We start from the raw sequence: 14,730 nt of genomic DNA on the forward strand, positions 1-14,730 counted from the left end.
GAAGGAGTGTAGGGAGAGGCTAGGAAAGGAGGCAAAGAGGGGAGAAGGATGCCTATGTGGGGCAGAACTAATGGCCATCAGACCCATTTCCTAGTGTCAACTAGAAGAGGAACTTCTCCTTCCCCCGGGGCTTTCATTGCCCCTCAGTCGCTGTAAGACTGGGAGTGACACTCACCCTGTGTTTTGTTCCTGTTCTCTAGCTGTGAAGAAATCCTCTCCCACCCACAGAACTCCGCAGGTACAGGTCCCAGACCAGGACAAACCTTTGGTTATCCAAGGGGGTATGGGAGGAGTCGCTGCACCTTTCCCAGGTGGGCAACTGAGCCTACCTAGATCCCAGAGCTAAGAGCTGGCACCTCAGTTCCACCTTGGAGAGACTAGGAACTCCATGCTTTCTAGATCAGAGATGTGTAATCATCACCTGTTCCATTCTCATCCCTGGGCTGACAACAATTGCCCTTCTGAACTGCTCAACAGTACATTGCACCCACAAGAAGACTTACATCAGTTTGGCTCTTGGCATATTTCAAGATTCCTTTGTCCAGATAGAAGAATCTCTGTGGAAAAGAAAGTACTAGTCATTAAAACGTTCCATTTAGGCTCGGCGCCTGTGGCTCAAGCGGCTAAGACACCAGCCACATATACCTAAGGTGGCGGATTCAAATCCCCAGCCCGGGCCCGCCAAGCAACAATGATGGCTGCAACCAAAAAAATGGCCAGGCGTTGTGGCGGGCACCTGTGGTCCCAGCTACTTGGGAAGCTGAGGCAGGAGACTCGCTTGAGCCCAGGAGTTGGAGGTTGCTGTGAGTGTGATGCCATGGCACTCTACCCAGGGGGATAGCTTGAGGCTCTGTCTCAAAAAAAAAACAAAACGTTCCATTTAAACATCCTTGGTCTCAACTTTCCCCTTAAAATTAAATGTAAGTGCCTAAGAACTGGGTACTCAGCATGGTACAAATAAAATGAGGCCAAAACAAATGTCTTACCTTGTGCCAGCCTTTTAAGGGCCATTTCCTCTTTTTCAGCAAAAATCCTTTCTGAATTGGTGGCTCTTGGGTGTAAGTCATCTCCCCCCTCAGTCCTTCCACCACTTCCCAGCTGTCCTGTTCCAACAAAAGAGTCCACGTTAATTGTTTACCTTAAAAAATAATAACAATAGTTTGAAGAAGCACTTGATCCTATCACTAAATCCATTCAACACAGTGAGTTGGCTGGGTTTGTTGTGGAGAAGAAATTCAAATTTAATTCCCACCCAGTCTCTGGACTTTATAGATGTAAAGCTATAATTGAGTGGCACCAAATTTGATTTTTTTAGAACTGTCTTTTAGGAGAGAATGGTTTTCTCTCTTTTGGTGTATAAAACTTAACAATCAGAGCCAAAGGTGAAGATTTTACCTTAGTTCTATTTTTGTTCACTTTGACATCAACACACAATTACTGTTCATTCATTACTAGACTTCTGAAATCCACTTGGTAGGAATAATGATTTAGTTGAAAACTAACATTCACAAATGCTAGGTATTTAAATATCAGAAATCCTTAAGCACTAAAAGGATGGTTTTGCAACAAGTACTATCATCCTTTTTTCCTAACAATTTGGTTTTTCCCTCTTTCCTTTGTTTTAAAAACTTTTCTATCTTGGTCAATTATTACAAATACTTGTTATAATCAATCTTCTCTTGTTGGCCAACTAGTTGAAAAAATGCTAAACGTTTTAAAAATTTATTTAAAAATACATAAATCATTGCTATATTACCCTCAGATAAACCAAAACTGGCAATACTTTAGTGACTGGAAGAGCCATATTTATGGTTGTTATAATTTTTACATTTCTAACTGGGATGTAATATAGATGACATGCACAAATCTTAAGAGTACAACTCGATGAGTTTATTTATCTATATATGCACTTAGTAACTAACTATCATCCAGATCATATACAACCTGTTTCCAACAGAGAGTAATTAAGTTTTGACAAGCATGCCATTTTGGCCAAAATTTCACATTGACTAACTTGCTGTGAGTCAAATCTCTAGCCTACCAGCAGGTGGCACAACCAAACACCAAAAGTATAAGGACATAGATGGTAAATCTGGACCAGCTCCAGGGAGTAGAAGGTAGACTAACGTCCTGGGACGCGGGACCCAGGCAATCTAAAAGTGTGGCCATGGAAACCACTAGAGAGTCTTGAGAGGTTCTAGCTCAATTTCTATTTTGTTCTCAAGTTCAATGCCTGGGACCCACCTGGTAACAAGAACCTTTTCCTACTTTATACTATACTGATTCTGACAGACTTGCCTTCTTTCTGATGGCATTTACTCTGAATGGAGTGAAAGGTTTTTCCAGAGTTTCGAAATACTATGGTGGAATGCCAAGATTGGGGGTTGTGAAAGGAATTTCTTCAATGGGAAAAAACAAAGCTTAGAAAAAAGATTTAGCTTTTAAATTTGACGATTTTTTTCCTAGAAAGGTAGCAATATTGAATAAGACTTCTTTATAGCAATTATTACCAGTTATTCAAAGTTGCTTAATTTCAATCAGACAATAAATGGAGAATGTACACTCCTAAGTGATGAGAGGCCACTCTTCCCAACACTTAAAAACACACACACACACAAAATCCTGCTCAAGTTTATTTTAACTCAGAACGCTATTCCTCAAAATTTAACATGTTTTACCTGCCTAAATGTTAATGAATGTCTAAGGTCCTCTAGTTAAAAATTCTACCTCCCCCAGAGGAAGGTACCATTTCATCCCTAAAGAATCCATCAGTTTTGTACCTTATTTTGCAAAGGTTTACCTCATGTATGATAATATCCATGAGGTGTTACCATCCTCGTGGGACTAGAAGCTCCTTGAGAGTGTAAAGGGTCCAGTTTTCTTCTGATTCCCTCAGAAGGCCTGCCCTGTTGTCCTGTCCATGGTATGGATTTGACTGGAATACGGTTGCAGATTTATATTCTTGGATATTACACATTGGTGCTCATTTGAAGTAGGCCCATTACTTTTTGACCCAATAACATTTTACAAATTCGCAACACACTCATATGAAAGTGGGGGTGGGGTGTGTGTTGTTGTTCTTGTTAAATAAAAATCCAAGGTTCAAAATCCTCAGGAAAGCATTCTGAGTGGATCAAGCCTTTTTGACTTGTTTGTTTTCAGACTCCCCAACAAAGGCAACCTGCTGAGTTTAATACTAAACAATCCGGCACATCTGCTCAGGATAGTCCACTGTGTACTGTGCAAATGCCAAGAGGGATTAGAGGGTATTGCATACTTTACAAAACTGAAGAAAAAATAGATGAGATCATGCCTGCAGTTTAAAAAAAAAAAATCCAAGAATTAAATCTCAAAACTGTTTCAAGGATTCATGTTTGAACTAGATTTCTCCTGAACTCTTGAGACACGGTACATTCCTATCCGTGAGCCAATGTGGAAGGCAGGGAACTAGAGTTTCTTGGCCATTCAGCTAAAAAAGGGGCTTGCATTTTTTTTTTTAACAAAATATCATATTTTCCTCATTTTATCTTCTACCTGGGCTTAGAATATGAAACTGTTTCCAGGTTGGAAAAGCCAGATTTGAAGTATTTTTAAAAAGTGGAGGCCTTCCTGGACCGAGGAAGAAAGCAACACAGCCAATTTCTTTTCTGGATTCAACATCCAAATCTTCCCCCACCCAGCTTCCCTCTCTGTCACTGTCACGAAGTGGAAACCTGAAGGCCATCATACAGCCTGGTGGTTCTCACGGGCGCTGAGACTGCTCCCTCGAGGCACGATGGACTCCTGGGGGCACTTTTGGGTGTCCCAGTGTTAGAGGGATGACTCTAGGATCTGACAGCTGGGAGCCAGGAGCGTGAAATGTCCCGCAATGTCCTGATCTTGCACAATGAACAAGCTGCCTCACATACTAAAAGACTTTCCAAAGTGCTATTAGACGCTTTTGTAGGTAGAAGTGTGCTAAAAATCCCTTGAGCGTACCGAGCTCTATTTCACACACATACGGAGGTATTTGTGCATGGTTTTCTGTACTCCAAATTTTTGAGACTGCACGTACTAATTAACGGGAAGACTCAGCTCTTTTTGGAAACTTACCAAGCGTTGCCCGCCATTTTAGAGAACATTGCTGAAGACCATGCCATGTGAGTTATTAACACAACACACCAGAATCGTCTGCATTTGTAGCTGTTCTTCCCATATAAAGGTTTATCTGACCCCTTCTTCTGGTACAGTCACGTGTAGGCTTTTATGTATTGAAATTTATGTTTTAATATTAACCATATTCTTTGAATTTTCCTTTATATTGTAGTAAAGCATGATGTTGATGTTTTCAAGATTATGTGTTCAAATATATTAAATTAATAATGAATTTTGAGGAGAGTAAAACAGTCATTAAAATATTGCTCATAACAAGGGGATACTATTAAAGAGGATGATTAGGTTAGAACTGCTGATGAACCTGGCACAAATTCTCTGTACTGTTTTAAACCAGGCCAGGATTCCACATAGATTGAAAATTGTGAGGGCTTCTGGGTGCAGTGGCTCACATCTGGAATGCTAGCATTCTGGGAGGCCAAGGCAGGTGGATTGCCTGAGCTCAGGAGGTTAAGACCAGCTTGAACGAGACCCCGTCTCTAAAAATAGCCAGGCACTATGACAGGTGTCTATACTCCTAGCTACTCAGGAGGCTGAGGCAGGAGAATCACTTGAGCCCAGGAATTTGAGGTTGCTGAGAGCTACAATGCCATGGCACGTTACCGATGGTGACAAAGTGAGACTCTGTCCCCCTCCCCCCAAAAAAGAAAGAAAGAAAATTGTGAGGGTTCTAATATTTTCTTATAAGCAAGTCTTATTGGTTTCATCTTCACAATGTATTTTCTCTGTCCCATCCCTCATGCAATATAAACAGGCATATGACATAATGTTTGTCTTTATTTCCACTTCGGTGACTTACTTATATTGTTCCAGCCTCCCAGAATCATCTCTTGATCTTTTCCACCCACGAAAACTCTTCAGGATTTTAGTGCAGTTTCTACCTTCTTCCACAAAAATTCTTAAATTATACAAACCACATTAGTCATATATTCCTATAAATTACAATAGTTTTGGTTTTATTTTTATCTCCAGTGCTTTGGTCTTTTCTTCCCAAACCATTGTACGGATTATCTTTTCAGTTTGCTGAGAATGCCAGCAAAGTACCAAGTACATAGTAGGTACTAAATGAATTCCCCTGGTTTATTAATTGTTGAAGTCTCAGTAAATGGCACAGCGGAGTGGGCCTGTGATATTAAGCTGTAACCTCAACACCATACAGTATGCCATGGAGAACACAAAACACTAGTGCTTCAGGAGATACTATACAGTAGGGTCGATGGAAATAATACAGAACTACAACAATATAAACAACACAAAATGATTGCAGAACACTTTCTAGCTCAATGAAAGTCTTGTTCCCTTCTTAATAGTGTACTGTAGATACCAGTACATGAAAATATGGTGAAAAAATAATTATTATAACCAACATTTATTAAGCACCTTCTCTATGTCAAGTAGTGTACTAAAACCGTACTTATATTCTCCTGCTTAATCTTTGCACATGTCAAGGTTGGATTTATTAGTAAATCTTTATTTTTAAATGTGGATCACTTCTTCTCTGATGTTATAAAGATACCAAATGGACTTCAGAAGCTATATATATATATATATATATATATTTTTTTTTTTTTTTTTTTTTTTTTGAGACAGAATCTCACTCCGTTGCTCTGGGTAGAGAGCCATGACAACATAGCTCACAGCAACCTCAAACTTATGGGCTCAAGTGATCCTCTTCCCTCAGCCTCCCAAGTAGCTGGGACCAGAGGAGCCCACCACAATGCCTGGCTAGTTTTTCCATTTTGGTACAGAGGGGTCTCATTCTTGCTCAGGTTGGTCTTGAACTCCAAGCGCAAGCAATCTACTCACCTAGGCCTCTCAGAGTGGTAAGATTAGAAGACTGAGCCACCATGCCTGGCCAGAAGCTGCTACATTTTTTTTTTTGCGGTTTTTGGCTGGGGCTGGGTTTGAGCCTGCCACCTCTGGCACATGGGTCCTGCATCCTACTCCTTTGAGCCATAGGCACCACCCAGAAGCAGCTACATTTTGAATGTTTCTCCTGCATATTGTAGCATATTGCATTTTTACTGTAGTTTAAATATGTAAATTCTGAGGATGAACAAGGAGGGACTTCCATGGGGCAGGGGATATTGGTGGATAGACCTGGGAAGTGGCCAAGAAAGATAGTGAAACAATCAGGGGTTAAGAGCAGCGCCATACAGTGGAAGTAAGGTCTGGGACCCTGCTCACAGCCACCATGTTTCCTATCCTCTAGACCAGACAGGGATGGGAAATTTGCCTATGCATTTTAACATTGCCAAGTCTTTGCACATTTGCTCTTTCATATCTGGAATGCTTGCCTCATCTACATCACAGCCTGGTAAATTCACATTTAGCCCTCAACCTCCTACTCCAAGCAGAAATTTCCTCCTTCCATGTTTTTTTTTTTTTTTAAGGCAGCTTCTCACCCTGTTGTCCTGGGTAGAGTGCTGTGGTGTCAGCCTAGTGCACAGCAACCCCAGACTCTTGGGCTCAAGTAATTCTCCTGTCTCAGCTTCCTGAGTAAGTGGGACTATGGGCATGCACCACCACGCCCAGTTAATTTTTCTTTTTAGTAGAGACGGGGTCTCACTCAGGCTAGTCTCAAATTCTTGGCCTCGATCCTCCCACCTGTGCCTTCCAGAGTGCTAAGATTACAGGCATGAGCCATCCTGCCCAGCCTCCCTCCATGATTACAGCACTAACACCCTTGCCTTACCTGCCTTGAGAGCTAGAATGTGGATTCAGTGAGGACAGAGATTGTGTCTTATCTATTACCTGGGAAATAGAGGCTCTAAATAAATATTTACTTAACGAGTCTTTGGAGCAAGAGGGGTATCAAAAACCACACACCCCAAAGCCCTCAGGGTACAGGAGTTTAATGATGTGTGCTAGATTAGGGTGAATTGGTGCCTTGGACAAAATAGGACAGGCTGGATTCTCCGGGCCAGGCATCTTCAAACTATGGCCCGAGGGCTACATGCGGCCGCCGAGGACATTTATCCGACTTGCCGGGTGTTTTTGCCGCCACCGCCTGTCCTGCTTCGCAGCCAACTCGTCCCGGAGCCGTAGTCCGGCCCTCCAACTGTCTGAGGGACAGTGAACTGGCCCCCTGCTCTGGGCTAATGGGACCAGGTCTCAGGGAGAGGCTCTTACTGTCCTTCACGTCCCCAGTGACTTGGGAGTAGGGCATATAGCTGAATTGAATATCCTAAGAAATACAGCATAAGGTTAACTGGGGCCCCCAGGGAGATCAAGGTCCTGCTAACTTAGCCCAATGCAGCTGGGCTGATGTCCCATCCTACGGGGTGTCAGGCTTATAGGTTACCATGAATATCAGATGGAGAGAGAAACATGATAAAGGCTGGGTCAGGGGGGCTTCTTAAGGGTTTTGCTCAAGTTTAACCGAAGACAGTCTGGCGCTGTCATCTGGTGTTACATTCAGTCTGTTTTATTGAATGTTTAAAATGTGCCAAAGATAGAAAGCTGCTTTGTGGTTGGAAAGGCAGCTAAGCATTTATTCATGCTCATGAGCTGGCCAAGTTCATTTACATATTGCTGAGTACGTGAATTGAAAGCGAGTCCCTCCAGCACAGCTGTTTCCAGGGTGTACATCTCCCAGGCACCTTTCAAATTCTGAATCCTCAGTCGCTGCCCTTGCAGTGATGTCAGAAATAGAAAACGACTTAAACTTTCATTCTTCCCATAGCTGAAAAGGGTTGGGGAAAGGAGATTTTGTGGCTGCCTCTATCTGGCAGGACCAGAGAGGCATTGTTCTAATTACTTATTTCGTCTGTTTATCAGGTTTTTAAAAAGTCACAATATCAGGCATTAAATCCCATAGAGCATAATTTCATCAGTCTTTCATGATTTGAAAGGCATTTGTGGTCTTTAAGAGCCTATTAAGAAAGGCTAAAGCTCATTAATATTACCTTTGATGACTGTACTATCGACACTGGCAATGCCTGTCAATGGATTTCCAATTAATAGAATGACAGCTTTAATTGATAGCAGATAAAGTCTGTACTTATATTTCAGGAGTTGATGGAGTTGTTGCTTCTTGTTAAAAGTTTCTTTCTCAATTAAGATTTTTTGAGCACCAGCAGGCCTGATAGCAATAGCAATTAAAAAAGAAAAAAAATCGGTTGGGGAAAGATAGTGTATGAGATTTCCTTCAGTCCTTCTCGAATTGCGACGAGCAAGTCAATACCTGGGGATCTGTCAAAATGCAGATTTCAGTTCAGTAGGTCTGAGGGAGGCCTGAGATTCTGCACCATCAGAGACGAAGCTGCCAGCCCACAGCTCACTTAGAGCAAGCACGGCCAGGAGGCCAGGCTGTCCTCAGGAACTGGGATTTGACTTGATAGACTCAGAGGGCACAACCAGGACTCATGGGGGGAGCTGCAAGGACCTAGATTCCAGCTTCCCTGAAAGATGGATTGTCTGATTATCCAATAATCAGTGCTGTGAAAAATAACAAAAAGACATGGCTGCTCTATGAACGCCCCCACTCCCTAGTCTCTGCAGAGCTCCATCAGAGGCTGAGGGCTACCTTCCAGAGGCAGCAATAAGGGCATCCTGAGACCAGGAGGGAGGTCAGCATAAGTTGGCTATGAGGTCCTTTCTAAATCTTCTATCACAAACTTGTAATGCAATCCCTGACTTTAGGAAATAAGTAAGAACATTAAAGAAAAAATGGAACTGAAGCAAGAAGTGGCCACTTGGATTCTGCAGGCCACTTGGGAGTGGTAGTCACCAGCTGCCAGCTGGCACTGTCCCTCCTCTCCCCTCACACAGGGACATAGCTCACCACCCAGAGGATTCAGGCCCAGAAATGTTTCAAGCCCTATTAGTCGGCTAGCCACATGCCAAAACCCCTGGTGTCTCAATTCCTTAGAATTAGATAACGGGAGACGATTCACCCAGTTTGGGCAGAGACCCCTGGAGAAAGCACAGGAGGCAGGGTAAAGGACTACCTGCCATCAGCTGACACTGACAACAGGAGAACACAGGAGCTCCCAGCTCTGTCAGGCTCCATCTGAAGCCATTCCTATTTTTTTTGTTTGTTTGTTTGAGACAGAGTCTCAGTCTGTCACTCTTGGTAAAGTACCATGGCATCATAGTTCACAGCAACCTCAAACCAGAGTAATTCTATTGCCTCAGCCTCCCAAGTAGCTGTGGGACTAAGGTTGTCTCAGCTAACTTTATGAACATAGCAAGACCCTGCCACAATGCCCGGCTAGTTTTTAGAGATGGGGGTCTCGCTCTTGTTGAGGCTGGTCTCGAACTCCTGAGCTTGGGTGATTCACTTGCCTCAGCCTCCCAAAGTGCTGAGATTATAAGCATGAGCCACTGAGTCCAGCCAATCATTCCAATCTTGAGTTTCCAAATAAGAGAAAAAATTTTCCAAATCTGCTGACCACTGATGGATGTAAAATTCAAATAATATTAATAAAAACACTTCAACACACATATAATGATGACACTTATCCTGTCGATCAGGGCTCTAATTACTTTAGCACATTTTTTAAATATTTGTTAAATATTCTCCTAATTGTACCCAGCTCCTTATGGCTATGAACAGAATTCTCTATGCATCTTTCTTTCTCATAATGCCAACTCATGAAAGTCAATCTGCTCTGGCCATTCAGCCCCCAGGATGGTAGTGGTATACACGTAGTCGTTATCATGATAGTGGTTATAGTAATAAAAATAACAACTACCTTTTTTTAATACTGTGTCCCTTTTAGTGATTCTATAATAGAAGTATTATTATCTTCATTTTATGGATGAGAAAATTGAGGCTTTCAAGTAGTTGGACCAAGACCACAGACTATTAAGAGGTGGAACCCACTTGTGGACTGAGTCTGCAGATCACAGGCAGACTCTCACAATGGAACATCCACTCTGGACATGATTCAGTGATCCTCAACCTTCCTAATGCCATGACACTTTAATACACTTCCTCATGTTGTGGTGACCCCCAACCATAAAGTTATTTTCATTGCTACTTTATAACTGTAATTTTGCTACTGTTATGAATTGTAATGTAAATATCTGCTATGCAGGATTTTTACCATAGTCCAAAGGGGTCACAATCCACAGGTTGAGAACTGCTGATCTAGAAGTAAACACACACTCAGTTGAGTCTGCCCAGGGCCACCTACTCCCCCAGCAATCCTGCCCATCACCTCTAACTCTGCTCTCTCCCCAGGCAGAACGAAGTTGTCTCTGATGACACGTCCCTGCCTTCCACACATGCTGTATCCCAGTGGTGAAGACAGATGGCTCTGTCCAGAGTACTCAAGGGTCTCTTCTGGGTTCTTTTCTTTCCTTTCAGGGTATAGCGTAGTGCTTGGCTTCCTCCCACAGAGTCAAGGAATATTTTTTTTAAAGCTCAGAGTTTGAAAGAGAATGAGAGAGTCATCTACCCAGCTTTTTCATTTTTCAAGATGCAAGGCCACACCTTGAGTGCTCAGGGCCACAGAAATGAGTGAGGGCCTTCTGAGGACCAGGACCCAGGCCTGACTGTGACCTCTTTCTCTGCCCTCTTTCCTAAGAAGTGCTGTTTGCACAGCACACATGGCTTTGTGGAGGAGATTCTGGACTAACTCACCATACATGGGCGCATATCATGTGGGGATGCAGGAAAATCCCCAACCTACACTCCCGTGTGAATGGCACAGGGGCTAGAGGTGAGAAGGCAGAAATATGTTTGTTCTTTACTTTATACCTTCTAGCACTGTTGTAGTATTTTACCTTTATTAGCTTTCAATTTCTTAAAAACAAGGTCAGGTGCAGTGGCTCATGCCTATAATCCTAGCACTTTGCAAAGCCAAGGTGGGAGGGCTGCTTGAGGTCAGGAGCTTGAGACTAGCCTGGGTAACATAGCAAGACCCCAATTCTATAAAAATAGAAAAATTAGCCAGACATAGTGGTTGTACCTGTAGTCCCAACTACTTGGGAGGCTGAGGCAGGGGGAATGCTAGAGCCTAGGAGTTTTGAGGTTGCAGTGAGCTATGATGTTGCCACTGTACTCCAGCAAGACCCCATCTCAAAAAAAAGAGAGAGAGAGAGAGAGAGAAAAGACAAGACCCACCCCATTGCTAGATGGTGCTAGCTGATGACAGCTCCCTTATAGGGTGCTCTAAACTATTTTTTTTTTTAGAGCTAATTAAAATTTGCAGTCAGAGACACATTCAGGTAATTAATGCATATATGATTAGAATGACAGGAGTAAGTGGCAGAAATTTAGCACAATAAACTCTTCCTATCTTTGATCCAAATCCGCAGTGATTTTTCTTTTCCACAGTACTACACAAGGAGAATTGCTTCTCATAATGAGAACCTAGTGACAGGTTAAGATCCCAGACAACCTTATGAATCAAAGAGGGAGCAACTTTAGTGCTAAGCATGTTATAGCCCAGGCTGTAACTGAGCTTCTCCTTAGCCCCTCCTTAAAAAGCTTATCACCAAGAACTCAAAATGCAAAGATATAAAAACCATGTGCTGGCCTTCAAGAAGTTAACATATATTAAAAATAAAGACACACAAGGTTGGAAACTTGTAAATGCCAGGTGGGGAGACTCAAACCAACCCACTATCAGAGCTCAGGTAGGCGCAATCACCAAGGCCTAGCTCTGCCTTAGTTACAACAAAGGACAGGAGCTGGGACTCCCAGAAAAGCTGACACACACCAAGCAGCAGAGCAAATTAGTTTCCCTGAGGCTACCCTAGTGAGGTACCACCAATGTGGTGGCTTAAAACTAAAGAATTTTATTCTCAACAGCTGTGGAGGCCGTAAGTCCAAAACCAAGGGCCATACTCACCCTAGAGGCTTGAGGGGAAAATTCCTTCCTTGCCTCTTCCTGTTTCTGGTGGCTGCCGCCACTCTACAGAGTTCCTCGGCTTATAGCTCCATCACTCTTATCTCTGCCTGCATTACATGTCACCTTCTCCTCTGTCTGCCTTGTCCACTGTGTGTTTCTTACAAGGACACCTGTCCATGAATTTAGGCCCCCCTAGATGCTGTCCTCATTGCAACAGCCTTAAATTAATCGCATATGCAAAGGCCCTCCTCTCAAATAAGATAACATTCACAGGTTCTGGGGTTAGGATATGTCCGCCATACAGGACAAGCAGGACTACTAGGCCAGAGATGTGACTCATCTGGAGTAGCAACAGACAGGTGATTTTGTTACGATGCAGCTTGTGTACAGGTGCAAAAAGAAAAAAAGAGTTATATTTGACTGTAGGGCAGAGGCTTAGAGGGACGTCCGAGTGTCTTAGGGAGGTCTGTTATTCTCGCCCTACTTCTTACATGTCACTTTTGGGCCTTTAGTATATTAAGATATTCAAATTACTTTAGTAGACTCTCCCCCTTCCCAACTATGGAGTCAGTTGCATCCATATCTGCGTAGCTGGTAAGTTGTACTCTCAACCAAAACATGTGGGCTAGGTTTCTGCCTTTCCATATCCTGCACTGTGGCCAAATAAAATACATTCATTTTCTTAAGGCATCCCATGTAGTTTTTAATCAAAGCAATAGCCCTAAAACCTACCCAAATATATTTGCTAGGCTTGTTCTGGAATTGCTGAAGACAGTATAAACAGTTCAGAAACTTCCAGAGATGTTAAGAATTCAGTTTCTCTGCTCTTCTGAGTGGGATGGGTAGCTGTCAGCCTGTCATTTGTGGGCATGGAGAAGAACAAAGAAGCACCAGCGTGGTGATGGCAAACCTGCAGCCTTGGGGCCACATGTGGCCTTCGGGATCCTTGAGTACAGCCTTTGCATCCAAATTATATGGAACGAATTATTTTAATAAAGGTTGTGAAAGTGACCTCTTCAGATAACAAATGTTGCTTCTTTCTGTGTAAGGCTTACTCAGAGTGGAAAACATATTGAGAACTGAGTCTGATTTCTTCGCCCTTCCTGCCTCCAAGGTATACTGTCCCAACCATGGGTGCAGCTGAAAGGTCAGCAGCAAAGAAAAGTAAAAGGTCAGAAAATAAGAATCTGGAGAACTAAACTCTTAAGAAATATATACTTAATGATTTTTCTAGCTGGGCACACCAGAAAAAAATAGCTCTGGGCAAGGAGAGATGAACAAGGCTGCTTTACTCACCACCTCATCCTTGGTCCTGCACTCCCAGAAGTGTTGGCTGATGCAGGCTTATTTTGATAAACATGATTGGCACGTAAGACACATGGAACTTGAATCAACTTCTGAAGAAGGCTTCTGGCATCTAAAGAAACCCAGTACTCTCCACATAGATAACAAGCCTGGTCCCCTACCACTTATTAGCCTGTGCGACTCTGAACAAGTCAGCTCATATCTCTGGGCCATATTTTCTTTTCACAGTGGAAACAACAACCCAGACCTCATTGAGTTATCTTGAGACTCCAAAGCACAGCGTGAATGAATATTATGAGCTGTACAGAGGCCTCTGAATAGTTTTAACTCCCAGCATCTTTGCTGACCTTTCCGCTCAGAGCAGCCTGGACAGACAGGCCAAGCCATCTGCCCTGCACGGTGCTGCCCACTGCACAGCTGGGAAGGATGAATGAGGCAGGGAAGCAGCTGTGGTGTTACCCGAGGGGCCAGGGAGCCCCCTGCTCACCAGCAGAGAATCTTTACTTGTCAAACACCTGCACGGCACTTCCTAGTGCAGGCTGTCTTCCAGCTAAGCGCCTGCACCTCATAAGAAACCAAGGCACAGAGGGGTAACGTAACTTGCACAAGGTCCAACACCTCACAAACCGCCCAAGATCCAAACCCAGGCCATGCTCACCTCTTCTCTTTTATGACCACTATAGAACAATATGACACAATCGTGACCTTCCCAAGGCCCCTCCTCCTCAACTGGTCTTCCTAGTGGTGTTTATTCAGCTCATACTTACAAAAAGCAGCTGGTAAATCTCCCTATCTAAAGGCATGACAAATTAAAAGAAAGAAATGAAGCTAAGCATTTCTAATACCCAGGCAGCTGAAATTATAAACACCTGAACATAATAGCTTTAATTCACTTTCCTCTCCTTGGCATATTCACCCCCATTAAACTCACTGATCTTATGGGTGCTGGCACTGAGCCCAGGCTGGGCTCTCTGGAAGGCAGCATAATCAAATAGCCTGCATAAATAAGCTCCCATTAGGTGAGCCTGGGAGAGCTCCAGCCACCCTGGATTAGCCCAGAGACAGCGGGGTGAAAAGAGTGAACTGCATAATTGTGTGGGGACTCACCTAGCAATAGAGCTCTCCATTTCAAATCCCCTGCAAACATGAGTGAAGCAGTTGTCAGTTATTTGGCGGGATTCACTTTCTGATTTCTGACTTTCGTGTCAAATGCTGACAACACATAAAGAAAAGAATGGAAGCTGCAACCCACAGTCATTCTTATCAGAACTGGGTTTTATTCATGACCGTCTGGCTGTCAAAGTATAGCTTCGCATCTCCTGGTCAGGGCCTTTTAATAATGGGCTCCTTAGGCTCCGCGCCTGTGGCTCAAGTGGCTAGGGTGCCAGCCACGTACACCCAAGGTGGCAGGTTCGAATCCAGCCTGGGCCCGCCAAACAACAATGACAGCTGCAACCAAAAAATAGCC

At 43.3% G+C, this 14,730-nt stretch overlaps 1 protein-coding gene across 2 annotated transcripts in view; it reads right to left on the minus strand.

Moving 5' to 3' along the window:
* Positions 1-14,730, minus strand: part of OSBPL3 (oxysterol binding protein like 3) — a 179,264-nt gene that overhangs the window by 72,566 nt on the left and 91,968 nt on the right. For both annotated transcript variants that reach the window (XM_003788512.3, XM_023512478.1), the window contains 2 exons: positions 987-1,103; positions 504-557 (listed from right to left, as the gene is read on the minus strand). In XM_003788512.3, the coding sequence (XP_003788560.1) occupies positions 504-557; positions 987-1,103 (171 nt within the window). The remainder of the gene's footprint in view (positions 1-503; positions 558-986; positions 1,104-14,730) is intronic.

The sequence above is a fragment of the Otolemur garnettii genome, unplaced genomic scaffold, assembly GCF_000181295.1.
Source record: "Otolemur garnettii isolate 467f Iridium unplaced genomic scaffold, OtoGar3 scaffold00028, whole genome shotgun sequence".
Taxonomy (NCBI): domain Eukaryota; kingdom Metazoa; phylum Chordata; class Mammalia; order Primates; family Galagidae; genus Otolemur; species Otolemur garnettii.